Source organism: Telmatherina bonti, assembly GCF_933228915.1.
Source record: "Telmatherina bonti genome assembly, chromosome: 15".
Taxonomy (NCBI): domain Eukaryota; kingdom Metazoa; phylum Chordata; class Actinopteri; order Atheriniformes; family Telmatherinidae; genus Telmatherina; species Telmatherina bonti.
Window position 1 is genome coordinate 17,500,450 of NC_136613.1, and position 14,410 is coordinate 17,514,859.

General features: G+C 41.9%; 1 protein-coding gene across 2 annotated transcripts in view; it reads right to left on the minus strand.

The window, feature by feature from the left end:
• Nucleotides 1–14,410, minus strand: part of bcl9 (BCL9 transcription coactivator) — a 34,397-nt gene that overhangs the window by 2,514 nt on the left and 17,473 nt on the right. For both annotated transcript variants that reach the window (XM_079254077.1, XM_079254078.1), the window contains exons 3-9: nucleotides 9,140–9,627; nucleotides 4,652–4,965; nucleotides 4,235–4,342; nucleotides 3,905–4,091; nucleotides 3,160–3,256; nucleotides 885–3,060; nucleotides 110–382 (exon numbers count right to left, since the gene is read on the minus strand). In XM_079254077.1, coding sequence (XP_079110203.1) covers nucleotides 110–382; nucleotides 885–3,060; nucleotides 3,160–3,256; nucleotides 3,905–4,091; nucleotides 4,235–4,342; nucleotides 4,652–4,965; nucleotides 9,140–9,426 — 3,442 coding nt within the window. In that variant the 5' untranslated portion in view covers nucleotides 9,427–9,627. The remainder of the gene's footprint in view (nucleotides 1–109; nucleotides 383–884; nucleotides 3,061–3,159; nucleotides 3,257–3,904; nucleotides 4,092–4,234; nucleotides 4,343–4,651; nucleotides 4,966–9,139; nucleotides 9,628–14,410) is intronic.

Below are 14,410 nucleotides of genomic sequence, written 5' to 3' on the forward strand. Positions count from 1 at the left end.
CAAAAAAAAAAAAAAAAAGGGTGATTCATTACAAGTTCTTGTGAGAATAATTACCACATATTAAGCAACAAACTAAACACAATAGCAAAAGAAATGTAAGAAATCTTACCATTATTGTTTACTGAAGGCAGGTTGGGGGATCGAGCTGGAGGTGAGTCATCATCCGAGCTTGCAACAGTCTTTATGGCATCATGGTAAAGTGGGGTGGAGCTGGGCATTGCAAACTTGGACATGCGTGACATCATGATGGAGAGAGGGTTCTGGGACAGTGTTGGTTCTGGGGGTATGGTGTATGGGCTGCCAGAGGGAACATTGCCAGGGAGGGACATGGAGCCTGATGGAGCCCCTGATGATGGAGGTGCTGAGGTAGGGCCATTCCCACCTACAGAAATGTGCAATGAGAAAATTAATACTCAAGCCCTGTGGGAAATAAGTTTAACCTATGGATTTCACTTAAATATGTGTTGATTTTAACATTTATTACATTAAACAACACCAGTCAAATATTTACCTACCTACCGAATCTTATAGGTATGTCCAAACTTTTGACTTAAACAGTATGTGAAGCTTAACCTTAGTTAGTTGGCCACAAGAGGGAGCCACTGGACTGTAACGGACGCCAACCCCACCCCGCAGACAGATGTGTGGAGCAAGTGATGCACGATATTACAGCTTTTGAATTGAATATATTTCGATTTTAAAATCAGTCTGAGTGAAATAGTTAATAAGTGATTAAAAAAAAATCACAGACAACTATAATCACACAAGACGCAAAAAAAACCAAACATTTTTCAGCTCAAACCAAACAGAAAAAAGAAGCAAAAAAAGTGTGAAAAAGAAAATCAAAGGTGCTTTTGATCACCAAAGATAAAAGAGAAACATACCTTGCTCCATGCCTGCCATCATGTTTGGTGAAGTGATGCTGAGTGGAGGTTTCCCACCCTGAGGGGGCACTCCAGGACTCTGCATGGGTGGTTTTGGTGAGGATGCCCATCCTGGAGAGGGATTTGGAAGAGAAGGAGACCTTAAATGAACAGGAGAGGCACCTGCTGATCCCATCATGGAGTGAGGAGACTTCATTGGTGCAGAAGCTGGAGGAGCTGGAGGAGCATTAGAGCCTGTAGGACCAGTAAGCATGCCAGCCAGCTGGGATGGTGTTTGAGGGGATTTAAGGTTTCCAGAGGGAGAACCCATCATGGGGGACTGCACTTGCCTCAGAGGAGGGGATTTCAGTGGGTTTACACTGGGAGAGTTCCCCCCTCCTGCTTGGACATTCAGTTCTGCTGGCTTACGGCCTCTCTGACTTTGTGCAGGACCACCAGCTGATGGGAGGTGATTAATACGGCCATTGCCTCCTGTTGGCGTAGATCTGTGTTCTGGACCAAATGCTTGGTCTGCATGTGGACCCCTCATTCCTCCAGGACCACCCGGAAAGGGCCGTCCAGGCCCCATTGGAAAGTCTCCTGATGGTGTCTGTTCAGGGAAGGGGGGAACCTGCATCGGCCTGCCTTGTGGACCCATGTTCTCCATTGGAGGTCCTCCACCACCTCTCATTCTCATTATTTCATCAGGACTCATATTCATGGGGGCATCTCGTAACTTGGAAGGGTGCATATGAGGTCCTGGTCCAGGGCCAGGCCCCATGCCAAACTCAGGCCCCATTTCCCTGCCCCCCATTCCTTGGAGTCTTGAGGATGGACTCATAGGACCATCACCAGGTATTCTAGGAAACATACCCATTCCATTACCAGGTTCCATTCCTGCTCTTTGGTGTCCCATCATCCTTTGGACATCCATCATCATACCAGGAGGGAGACCCTTCTCTCCCCCCATTCCTTGGTGGAACATTGCTTCTTGAACAGACTGAGGGTTTGGGAAACGTTCACCACGAGCCCCTGGACCAGCGAACATTCCTCCAGGTCCTCCAGGGAAACCTCTTGCTTCTCCCATTCGGGGAGGTATGTCATCAGGCCAGCCCATTCCAGGCCTTGGTGGACCCTCCATCTCAGGATTCATCATACCAGTGAAGCCAGGCATCCTCTGCATATGTGGAGGCATGCCCCTCGGGCCAGGGCCCATGCCCATTCGCTCCGGATAGTGCTCTGGTGGACCACCTGGCCCTCCCCACATTTCTCCTGGGCCCATTTGATAGGGAGGTGGGGGCCCTCGCATCATGCCACGCGGACCATGGGGGTGCATCATCATGTCTGGAGGAAGCGGCCGGTGTTGCATTTCCTGCTTCTTCCTCTTCTCCTCATAAAACTCCTGCTGTAACTTCAACCATGCCACCTGTTCTGGAGTCATTTGATCTCCTTCTCCACAGCTGCCTGGACCCCCCATGTGTGGCCCCATTTCATCCTGTGGAAATGGGGGCATGTCCCTGGGACCGTGGGGAGGTCCAAAAGGTGGGCCTTGTGGACGAGGTCCTCCAGGTCCACCTGGTGGACCAAGATTTTGTGACTGTGCTATCATAGCTTGAAGGGGGCCCTGCTCTGGTCTCCGGGGGGCACCATCAGGGCCTCCATCATGAGGTCCAGCATGGGATTGTGGGGGCCCAGGGGGTGGGGCATCACGATCATCAGGGAAGAGCATTCGCTGAATATCTCGTAAGGTTTGCAGGGAGCGCTGGCGGTGTTCAAGTTGTTCTTGGGACAGACCTTCTGTGTTAGCCTCCATGTTTAACAGCTCCTGCGCCAACTGCTGCTGTTGCTGTTGGGGTGTCAGACCTGTTCCACCAGAACCTCCACCCTGCCCTCCTTCAACTGATGTTGGAGGGTTGAGGCCTGCCTCGGGCTGGGTGATGGGAGCCTGGTCAACTGGAGCTGTAGTGTTATTGGGGCTACTTCCTGGAATATTTTTGGATTCCATGCCTGCCGAGGATGACCCTTCCTGCGGAAGAACATTCGACTGGCTCCCCTGATTTGAAGGCTGAGGTGGTGTTGGCTCTGCCATTCCAGGTAAGGACGGCTTGGATCCAGGCTGGTGACTTTGATCTTGGGCATGGGACGGAGGCTGCTGTGGAGGCTTGGAGTCATTTCGCAAGACGCCAGATGCATTGTTCTTTGACAGAAGAGAGAATAAAATTATTAAAGTTTCAAGATGATAGATGTTGTTAATGTATTACAATGTCCCAAAAAACAAGCCTGAGCGCATATTTACCAAGAGGAGATGAGCTTTATCCTTGCTGTTGGAGATGTTTTTCATGTGGAAAGCAATAATGTTTTCTGTATGGCCAGTTAGTACTGCATCAGCTGCCCTGAGGATGAGAAGATAGTCAGATATAAGTCATCAGATACAATAGAGTGTATGTATGTTTGGGATACACTAGGCTGGATGAATACATAGATGGGACCATGAAGGTAATACCAAGGTCAACGGACGAAGCAAACTATTACACACACACATCCTCAGCTAAGCAACCGCATCTTTGATCTCCCATTCCCGACAGAGTGCTAATCTGAGCGCACACTTCTGCTGAGAAACGCACACGCTGGTGAAGATGTTCATAGCAGATTTGGGCTTTAACTGAGAGTTTGGGAGGGAAGCGGTGAAGTAAACAAGTATGTGGGAACCAAACACAAACAACTGCTAGAGACATCAAAAGCATCAAAACTATCTGTGACAGGGGCACCGAGATACGTTTAAGGTTATTTACATTGTCATTACATTTCATTCAGAAAACCTAGTTCAACACAGACTTCCAAGATATTGTTGGTTGTGAGGGAAAAGTGGGCGGGGGGAGGGTTTCCAAAAGAGTGTTGATAAGATTTAATTACTCTGCATAAACATTAATAATTTAAACCCATTGAGAAAAACCTTTATAGTAAATACTATTAATTAATCATAGCTCACAATCAGTGTCTGATCATGGGCTACAAAAGTAGGATGCTGGTTGCTTCCTTACTTGTTTGCCATCTCCGTTGTGAAGACATAAACAAGTTTTGAGCCTGGTTTCTGGCCACTAGCAGGTTCCGTTGTGGAGCCTTGCCCTCCTAGTGTATTGTGGGAAGGTGTGGAGGAGCGACTGAGTCCGGCATTGGAGGTAGAATGTGTGACAGAGTCTTGGGGCTTCACATCAGTGGAGTTACAGTCTAAAGAGAGACAATAGGAAAGATTTGGTTTGAGGAGCAGCAAAAGCTTATGGGAAATATAATTCTACTATGAAGCTGTAGAGTTTAGTTGGTCAGCAAAAGAAAAACCACACATGCTTGGATGGGCATGTTAACACACTTACTGAAGAATCCTTTGTCATCTTCATCACTTTCTCCCCCAGAGCACCAGTCAGCTCCGCTGTATGGCTGCCTCCTCTCTGCCACACACATTCTCTTCACCCTGCTACTATCTGTACAGACACACACAGTCACAGCTATCAGTGGGACTTGGTTTATCAGTTGATAATTTATGAGGAGGGACTGCAAGTACATTTTTCAAGACATCTATCTTTGCTCCTTCAGTGGACTTGGTTCTAAAATTCAGTAACCCTAAAAAGTTGGAATGTTGTGGATAATGCAAATAAAACAGACTGCATTAAAATAAAATAAAACAGATTCAAATGAAAAAAGAATGAATACATATGAAATATTGATGTGCAAGGTTCCCTAGGTTTGACCTTGTTTGGGTAGAAAACTGTATTGCCAACAGTGGTTCTCACCTTTTTCCTCACTGGTTGGTGTGCCACTCTCTGGCTGCTCAAATGATTCCACAGAGGTACTTCTCTCCCTTTTGACTTTCACCTTTGAGCTTTGGCCAGACGTCAGGCCCTGGCCATTCTTAAGCCCCATGCCCCCTGCAACGTTTTGAGATCCTTTGGCACCCAGGGTTTTGGGGTCACAGGGAGAGGACTGCGATTGGCTGCCTGTGCTCCCTGGTTTACCCTGATTGGGCATTTTAGAGTCCATCTGGGCGGCAGTGGAGGGGGACATGACAGGAGGTGATCGTACCATGGCCTCCGTCTTAGGTTTAGGGCTATAAAACAAAGAATAAATTTGAGTCAGATGAGGCAAAACAGAAATTTTGTCAACTTATTTCCACTCATCAGGCAAGCTTATCCAGTTCTTATTTCTCTTGAACTGGAGACAACCCGCCAAGGAGCAGATAACGTAAGATCTGATTATCCACAAGGTTGGATATTCCGCAATACCCAGTTGTAACGCAGACTCTTAGGCCTTGTCCACACGTGGCAGGGTATCTCACAAAACGAAGATATTTTTTTACAATTTGACCTGTTTTCCATACAAAAGCGCAGATTTACAGCATTTAAAAACAATTCCAAAACCTCTGACCAAAGTGAAGATTTATAAATACTCCATCTCTATGAGGACAGACAAAACCGGGATTTTAGGTTTAAACATCACTGCTGTGATGACATGGATGTCCTCTGAATGTACTTATTAATGTCCTTATACAGTCAGGTGTAGACAAACTTTTTTTTTTTTTTCTGGGGAGGAGGTATTCGATTTTACAAATCCAAGCTACATGTGTGCATGGCCTTATTCCCTATTGAGGTGGTACAAGTAGGACTAGAAGGAAAATTATATTTTTCTTCTTTTTTCTTTCCAATGACAAAGGCTAAGCACACTTATAAATCCAACAAGTGGCATAAATGTTATTACCTGAGGTTAGTCTACTGGGTTTGGAAATTCAGTGACCACAATTAGACCTGGAACACACTGCAGAGACACATGCCATCTAAAAGTAATTGCAGCTCACTAGTTATGAGATCAGTTCAGTGCAGACAACCAGGACACATCATACTGGCAAAAAATTCCCTCACCACACCCTAATCTCTGCCGCACTCTCTTTCGACACACAAACACTTGTACAAGTAGCACAAAACACACACCATGTCCAAAAAGTATAGGCACATCAGAGCACACTGTATGTACATATACACAGGAACAGAGCTAGTAGAAGGAAAGAAAAAAAAAAGAGCAAAGCCAGAATTTTGGCAGTCCGTTCTACCATTTCCAGAGACTCCAGAAGCATGAGTCAGCAGGGAGAACTTCCAAGCTCTGTGTACTCTCTGACCCAAAGCTTGCATTCACAAATTACGACCTTTCAGGTAAATTGAATTAAAACCCAAATTTCATATCTTACTTCACTGGATCTACACCTAATTTGTGAACTGTACTAAAAAAGCTAAATATTTACATGTTACAAGTTTGAATGTTTTTAACAGTAGAGACACAAACAATATTGCATTTTACTGATATACTAAAAACTTTCCAGTATTTTGATTTAAATTTTACGCACTGTTATTTAAAAACTGGGGTGGGGTGGGGGGTGGGGGGGGGGGGGGGGGGGGGGGGGGGGGTATCTTTTTAATTTATGTGAAACACAGCAAAAACTGCTGATTTCTACCACCCTTACAAGCTTGAATTTGTGCAGTGGCAATCATGAAATGACATGCCTTTCCTATTACAGCTTGTATTAGCTAGTACTTATTAAATGCCAACATCAGTGTATCCCTTGTTAACCATTAACTAACAGGTTTTGACTCTCTGGATGGACTGTGCTCAACCTCAAATTTACCAATATTTCACAAAGTAAAAGTATTTCCTCCCATATTAACTCATAACAACCCGTAGCAACTGACCCCGGTAATCATGAAGTGCTTCGAGAGGCTGGTCATGGCCAACATCAAAGACTCCATCGACACCACTGTGGATCCACATCAATATGCATACAGGAAAAACCGCTCCACTGATGACGCCATCTCATCAGTGGTCCACACAGCCCTCGCCCACCTGGAGAGCAGGAACTCATACGTCCGTCTGCTCTTCTTGGACTTGTCCTCTGCCTTCAATACCATCCTCCCTCAGACACCAGTGCAGAAGCTCTCCATCCTTGGTGTGAGTCCCACACTGGGGAACTGGGTCCTGGACTTCCTGACCAATAGACCTCAGACTGTCAGTATCCACAACTCCACCTTCTCCCCCAATTACCCTCAGCACTGGTTCTCCTTAGGGTTGTGTGCTGAGCCCCCTTCTGTTCACTCTGCTGACTTGTGATTGCCCGGCGAGACAAACAAGCTGTTACAAAGTGAAGTTTGCAGACGACACTGCAGTTGTGGGACACATCAGCAACAATAAGTCGGAGTACAGGGGGGAGGTGGAACAGCTGGTGCAGTGATGTGGAGACAACAACCTTCACATCAATGTGTAGAAGACCAAGGAGATGGTAGTGGACTTCAGAAAGGACATGCGCCCTACCCCTCCCCTGCACATCAGAGGAGTAGCTGTGCAGGTGGTCTCCAGCTACAGGTATCTGGGTGTGCACTTAACCAAGGACCTCACCTGGAGCACCAACATTTCCTGGCTGGCCAGGAAGGCCCATCAGCGCCTCTACTTCCTCAGGAAGCCGTGGCGAGCCGGACTTGGGAGCTCAGTCCAGAGGAGCTTCTAGAGACCATCCTCTGTACCTGCATCACTGTGTGGCACAGCAACTGCATCGCCGCTGAAAGGAAGGTCCTACAGAGGGTGGTTAAGGCTGCACAAAGGACCATAGGGTGCAGCCCCCACCACCTCAGACCTCTACACAGCACAATGCAGGGGGGAGGTCCCTCTGTATCATAAAGGACACCACCCATCCAGTACACAGACTGTTCCAACCCTTCCCCTCAGGCAAGACTGCTGAACTCCTGCTATGCCATGTATGCCAATTTTGTATTTCTGACATATAAATGTGAGCTGATATGACAATAAAGTTCCTTGAATCCAACATGAACATGTACCACCACACCTACCAGAGTGCTTCAGGTACTCACTTTCCTCAATATTTAAATAAATCCTGCTGTAATAAAAATGATCAGTTATCTCTAACATTACTATTCTTTCAACAATTTATAAAACTAAACCTTAAAATCAGTTTACTTGCCTAAGTTGACATGTTAAGCCATTTTTACAAACAAGAAGCCCTTACTTCTACATTGAGTATGCATGGTGTAAGTAATTTCTTCATGTAGTTTTTGTTGATCCTAATAAGTTGCTGTGAAGTGCTAATTTCACAGCATAGTTTTATACTATCAGAAACTTTATGAATGAAGGTTGCTTGCTCTGACCATTTTGCAACGTTGAGCTAAAAAGCTGCTCACCTTGACAACAGTAATTAATAAAATCCATTAAATAATTCTAAAAAAAAATGAGGAAAAGTAGCCCATTCATTTTTTAGGTCTGTGTGGTTGAACTGATCATTTGATTTCATTATGTCATCAACAAAGTAGGAAGTGTTTTTATTTGTAATTTGTTACCAAACATATCACTAACCTAAAGGTTGTCCTTTTTTTTTTCTTTTTCTTAATTACAGAAAACAGATTTGAGTTCCTTTCATCATTACTTTTGTGTTCTGGAAAAATAATTTAAATTAAAAAAAAGAAAAAGAAAATCACAGTAAACAATCAGATCAGTACTTAGCTAGAGAAACTTTAAAAACCATTTTAATTTTAGCATAAACACACAAAAAGTGCCTTTTTACTAACAGCACTTAGAATGTAAATGACTTGGAGCTCTTGTCAAGCAGCTAAAATATTACTTCCACCATAAGTTTTTTGGATCTTCACTGAGGTTTGAGATTCAGGTTACATCAGGCAAGTTAAGACTGATGAAGAGTTTTGCATCTCCCTGGATGTCCTCATTGGAGCCCAGTGACTGCTGTGTTGTTCAGCTGCCTCCTCTTTTCAGAAACAATTACAGATGAATATTTATTGCTCTGATTCACTGCTTTCTTGACACAGCTCAAGTAATCTTTCTCAGCTGATCAAAGCATGCATGCAATTGAATGTTGTGTTAAAATACAGCAACACCTTCTCCCACTGCACACATATTGGACATCAAATGTGTGCAGTGGAAATAATGTATGGCTATAATATCAAATCATATATTAATATTTTCAGCACTGAAAACCATACTCTGAGAGGGTAATCACAAAAGAATATCCTCCCTACCAAGGCCACTGTCATGGTAAAATATCTGCCAAAAATACTCTTTAGATCCAATTCCTATAGTGAAGATGGAGGGATCCGGGGAAAATAAACCCTACTTCCTATAAAGAACAGCTGTGCTTGAACACACAAACCAATGCCTGATTAGTGTTAACTTAAAGCCATATAACTGACCCACACGTAGAGATTACATTCACTCACCTCTGTGTGTTGGTGGACGGGGAGTTCTTTAACCTATTGGAGTGCATTGATGGGGCTCCCAGGACTACAGAACAGGGTGGAGTGATGAGCTGGTGAGGGCTGCCTGTGTGTGTGAGTGGCGCCTTTGCACGCACGTTCCTGGAGCCAGAAACAGGATTCCCAATGTTGGACAAATTCCCCCGTCCGTCCTTGGCCTCGTCTCTCTCCTTCTTCCCTCGTTCCTTCTTGCTGAAATGTGTTGCTGCTGTACCTGCCGCCGCTGGCCTCTCCTCTTGGACCTCCAACATTCTCTCTATGTCCTTGTCAGTGAGGGTGGGGGTGTGTGTGTGTATGTGTGAGTGCGTGTATGTGTGGTGTGTGTGTGTGTGTGTGTGTGTGTGTGTGGGTGTAAGTGTGTAAAAACAAAAACTGTAGTCCAGAAGGCTTTTCTTGTTACTTTTGCGTTTGTGAAATTCCCCCAAGGGGGCTTTCTATGGCCCTTGGGCACACTGTGGAGAAAAGAAGTGGAGAAAAGGAGGAAGACGATCAAAAACATGGGAAATGAACCTGAAATCTGAAAGTGGCATTCTACATAATATATTAAACAACACAGGTGTTACTAAATTCAGTGAGTTTGTTTGTCTTCACCAGCAGAGCTGATTTGGAACCAGAGCTTAACCTAAAACCAGGTCTAAGAGTCATGGCTCCATAAACGGAAAAATTGGTTGCACACTGGCAACAACTCATTGCTGGTTTAAGGTGGGATTATGGACACCACCACACAAGCTAAATGTTAACTCTACCATGTTTAACAATTCTGAGCCACTAAAGTGTTTACTGTATTGACTCAAGAGAAAATGTACAAAAAATGTCAAATAAATCAATAAAATAAAATAAACCGTGAAAACACAAGAGCCAAGACATGGAGGTAAAGTCGAAGCAACAGATGAAGAACATGAGAGGAAATGTGAGGAACCAAAACATGTTGTACACATTTCCAGCTATTTGATATTTCATTACAATGTTTCTTTAAACGTATCACTAGTTGTGTATGTGAACTTAGAAGCAGATTCAGCACCTGCACTGCAACCACTTGGGTTGAAAAGATGCCTTACTGGGTCACTTCAACTGACCTGACCGAAAGTTAAAAATCCATTTCTGTCTTTTCTGCCATATATGCTGCTCATTTATCTGTTGTTCAAAAACTTAGTTGTTTACTCTGAATCTTTCTTCTAACATCAATGGCATCAACATTAATTATGCATGTTGTTTATTTTGGCATGTGACCAAACACAACAATACTTTTATATGAACCAGATATGCGGTATTGTAATGTAAATCGCTACTATTATTTATCACACTGTTCCACCCTACCATAGTTGTCACATCATCTTGTGATACACACTTCTGCTTTACAGTGCAAATTCTGAGGTCCAAAATAGTTGACAACAAACTTGTTAGGAGTCATTTTGTACTTTTTAAGATCCTCATTGTTTGTTTTTGTGCTTGTTTTGAAGTGATTGCTCATTTCTTTATCAAGATCTGGTAACAAGTTCAATGCAGAACAGGATGGTTTCGGTACAAATAAGAAATGGTAAATGGACTTTAACTTCTATAGCGCTTTTCTAGTCATACAGACCACTCAAAGCGCTTTACACTACTTGTCACATTCACCCATTCACACACACACACACTCACTCAACACACTCATACCCCGATAGGCACATCGGGGGGCAGTTTGGGGTTCAGTGTCTTGCCCTAGGACACTTCGGCATTTCAGGGGAAGCCTGGAATCGATCCCTCAACTTACCAGTTGAAGGACAACTGCTCTTCCTCCTGAGCTACAGCCGCCCAAAAACACAATACACTTTTGAAGTCAAGGTAAAATCCTAGATAGGCTAAGGGAAACGACATCTTTTAAGGCAATTGGATAGAATTAAAACTCTGAGTTGTAAACACTGCAGTAGTATAGGGGAGCTGTAATCAAAGTTTAAGTCATTAACTGGGCTATGTTCTGTAACATGGGGACAAGGGAATATTTATGGAATATCCAATATCCTTTGTAACTCAAGTAAGCATCATAATTAAAATGTCAGCGTGCATGTAAAAATTAAAACTGCCTGTAACTGAAACCAGACAAAGTAACTGCATCCTATTTTTGCAAAAAGCTGTGAATATAACAGATCACCAGTTTAGTTAAGCAGTTCTCTTGAGTAATGTGTTGCTGTCCAAAATAACAGATTTATTAAAAAGATGCTCTCTATTTAGCCTGGGGACTGTACCGACTTTTATATGTAAAGTTAGTTTTTCAAAGGAAACATAATGCAGTTTATATATAATCACATTTTTTCTTGTAAAGGTATGTCATCAAATTTCTCACACTATTCCCTCTGTATCTGAGGTCCCCCACTGCTTACGGCATTTCTGTTTAAAACTCAGCAACAAGCATTAAACATAGCAACATATTGTACAAACCATGGCCAAATTCCACCAGAAAGTGTAACCGCAAATCCCCGCAAACACTCATTTCCCACCTTCCACCCAACGAAGGGTGAAGCAGTATCTGTCTGTGTGCTGCTCAAGTCAGCCAACATTTTACACGTACCAACCAGAACCACATCATCAACTTAGTCAAAGGTGGTTTTACCAGACAGTGTTGCATTTGTAAAATCAGTAACTGGTTTTGTGTGTAGCACCAAAATGTGTTATTACAGACCCATTTCATGACTCATAGCACTTTCTGATCACAAAAAAAGAAAAAATATTAATAAAATATGCCATATTAAGAATTCATCTTGATTAAAATATAATAAGTGTGACAAAGGTGGCAGAAAAGTAGATGTTAAAACATGTTTACCTAATGTTCTTTATTATCATGACTTCTAATAATAATAAAATACTCATATATACTGTTTACCTGCATTCTTTCCTAAACAGAGCCCAACACTGCTTTCTATCACCACAGTTTGGATGATCACAGCTTTGGGTATGTAGCCAAGAGAATTGCTTTTATTATTGTTGCAGAACGTTTATATGGACTGGGGTTTCTTTTTGTGCTCATTTATTCTGAATTACTAAGGATGACGATGTTAGGACTCTGGATAAAAGAAGTTCATATACAAGCTGCACTATTTGCAATTCATTTTCTGTGGATTTTTTTTAAAGAATTAAAAAGAAAAAGGAGAAAAAAAAAAGAAAAAAAAACATGACCGATTTCATTATCAGATAAAAGCCATTATTAATCTGTCCAATGTGAATACTGCTAATTGCCTACGAAACCAGAAATCAAACATCAGTTTGTTGACACCACAGGGATGTTGACAGGAGTTTGGTAGAGTCTAACTGTGCTGTGATCAAAACTACCACTGTATGTAGAACGAGGATCGCAAAAATAAAAATCCTATTCTAAGGAGCAGGCTTGTCAGTCAGATTACATTGTCATCCTGAAAATATTTAGGAGCTCTTCCAAAACACTCCACATTGTAACTGGCTCCAGAGTTCCCCTGGGGAGAGGGAGGTGGAGTGTTTGAGAGGGGGCAGAAAAACACACCAACTCCAGCTTCTGCAGCAACACTGTCCTCTCACTGGCCTACAGGAGAAGTGATTTACAACCGTCAGGGCCACAGATCACTGCTGCGCTCAACCAGAAGCAGGAGCTTCTTCACAGAAACAGTAGAGGCCTGTGTATCCAAATTATACTGATTAGACTAATCTTTAAAACTGTGTGCAACACAGAAAAGGAGGCTCTTCATCAAAGTGCCTGGCTCATTTTTAGACATTTACAAGCGATGAACACACATTTACATTTTTGTGTCAAATGACATTTCTTCTTTTTTTTTGACAGAACATAGTTTGATACAATTATACAAGACAGGAGTAATTCTGCTGGGACCTAAAAACACAATTGACCTAAAATATCACAAAAGAGTTTTTACTTAAATGATTGTCCTGTTATGAAGATCCTGTTTAATTTAAAGTCAAAATAATTACATTTAAGCAGCGTGGACATTGCTAATGCCTCCTCTGTTGTTGTATTCTCTTGCTGCTGTTCAGAATTTTGTTGATGCAGAGCTTCGATTACAGGAGGAATAACAATGTGTGAAAAAGTAAATATATCAAGATATCAAAAGTTAAAGTTTGGTTTTGCTGTGAACTTATTCACTCACTAAAATGAAGCACTGGCCTATTTAAGACAGAATGGAAAAGTCTAGTTGGACACGCAATCTGACCCCAATCGCTTTCAGGCAGGATTAAAGCAAAATAAAAAAAATAAAAAAGCCAAGAAAATGCAACAGAGGAATAACTGCCCCTTTAAGACAAATCTGGAAAAAAATCTGACTACCAATATTTGATAATCTAATTTTATACAATGACATAATCTGATGCTGCCATTCAGATCCACCATCCATGCTGTTTAAACTTTCCAAATTATAAACTTGTGTAAAAAAAAACATAATTTAAGAGGAACTTATTTTCTCAAAAGTGTGCAAAAAACTACAAACATTTAAATAATTAGTATTAGATGAGTAGAAAAATATATATTCAATCACCTGAAAACTTGTGCAAACCAGAAAAAGAGTCCTTGTCACACATAATTTAAACGGAAGACAACACGCCATAAAAAGCATACTAATAAGCAACAATATGTGACAAGATGCTTTTGTCCCGATTTGATTCTGATTTTTTGCCAATTCAATTTAGATTGCGATTTTCACAATTCTTTGAAATTGCTGATTTTTGTAGACTAATTTTTTTTTTTTTTTTTTTTTTGCAAATCCTTTTTCTTGATTTGAATTAGGAAAAAAACAACACAGTAGCCAAACCATCGTTCTGCTGCATTAATGCCGAAGAAGACAAGTAGAAAGATCAATAAAAACATTAAAAATGTCAAAAAAATTTTTACAATGAATTATTTTTACTAACCAAAACAAAAAAATTTTTTCAACAAAAACATTTATTTTAAAATCGCGAGGCAAAAAAAATCCCAATATTCTATTTTTAAAATTTGATTTCTCACCCCTACTGAAAAGTTGACTAACATCCACAGGCATCACAAACATTTATTGCTTTTGAATCCCACACACGTAGACGTTTCAGCTCAAACACAAATGGATTTACGTTCCATGTCATGCAATACATAGATATAATTTAACACCAACTACACTTCCATCCAGGCAAGGACACATTGTAACATACTGCATAAATGCTTAAAGTTGTTACAGTTTATAAAAAAGTTAGTAATAACAATGAAAATTGAATAGTTCGACCTACTGAGCAAAAGACAACAAGCCA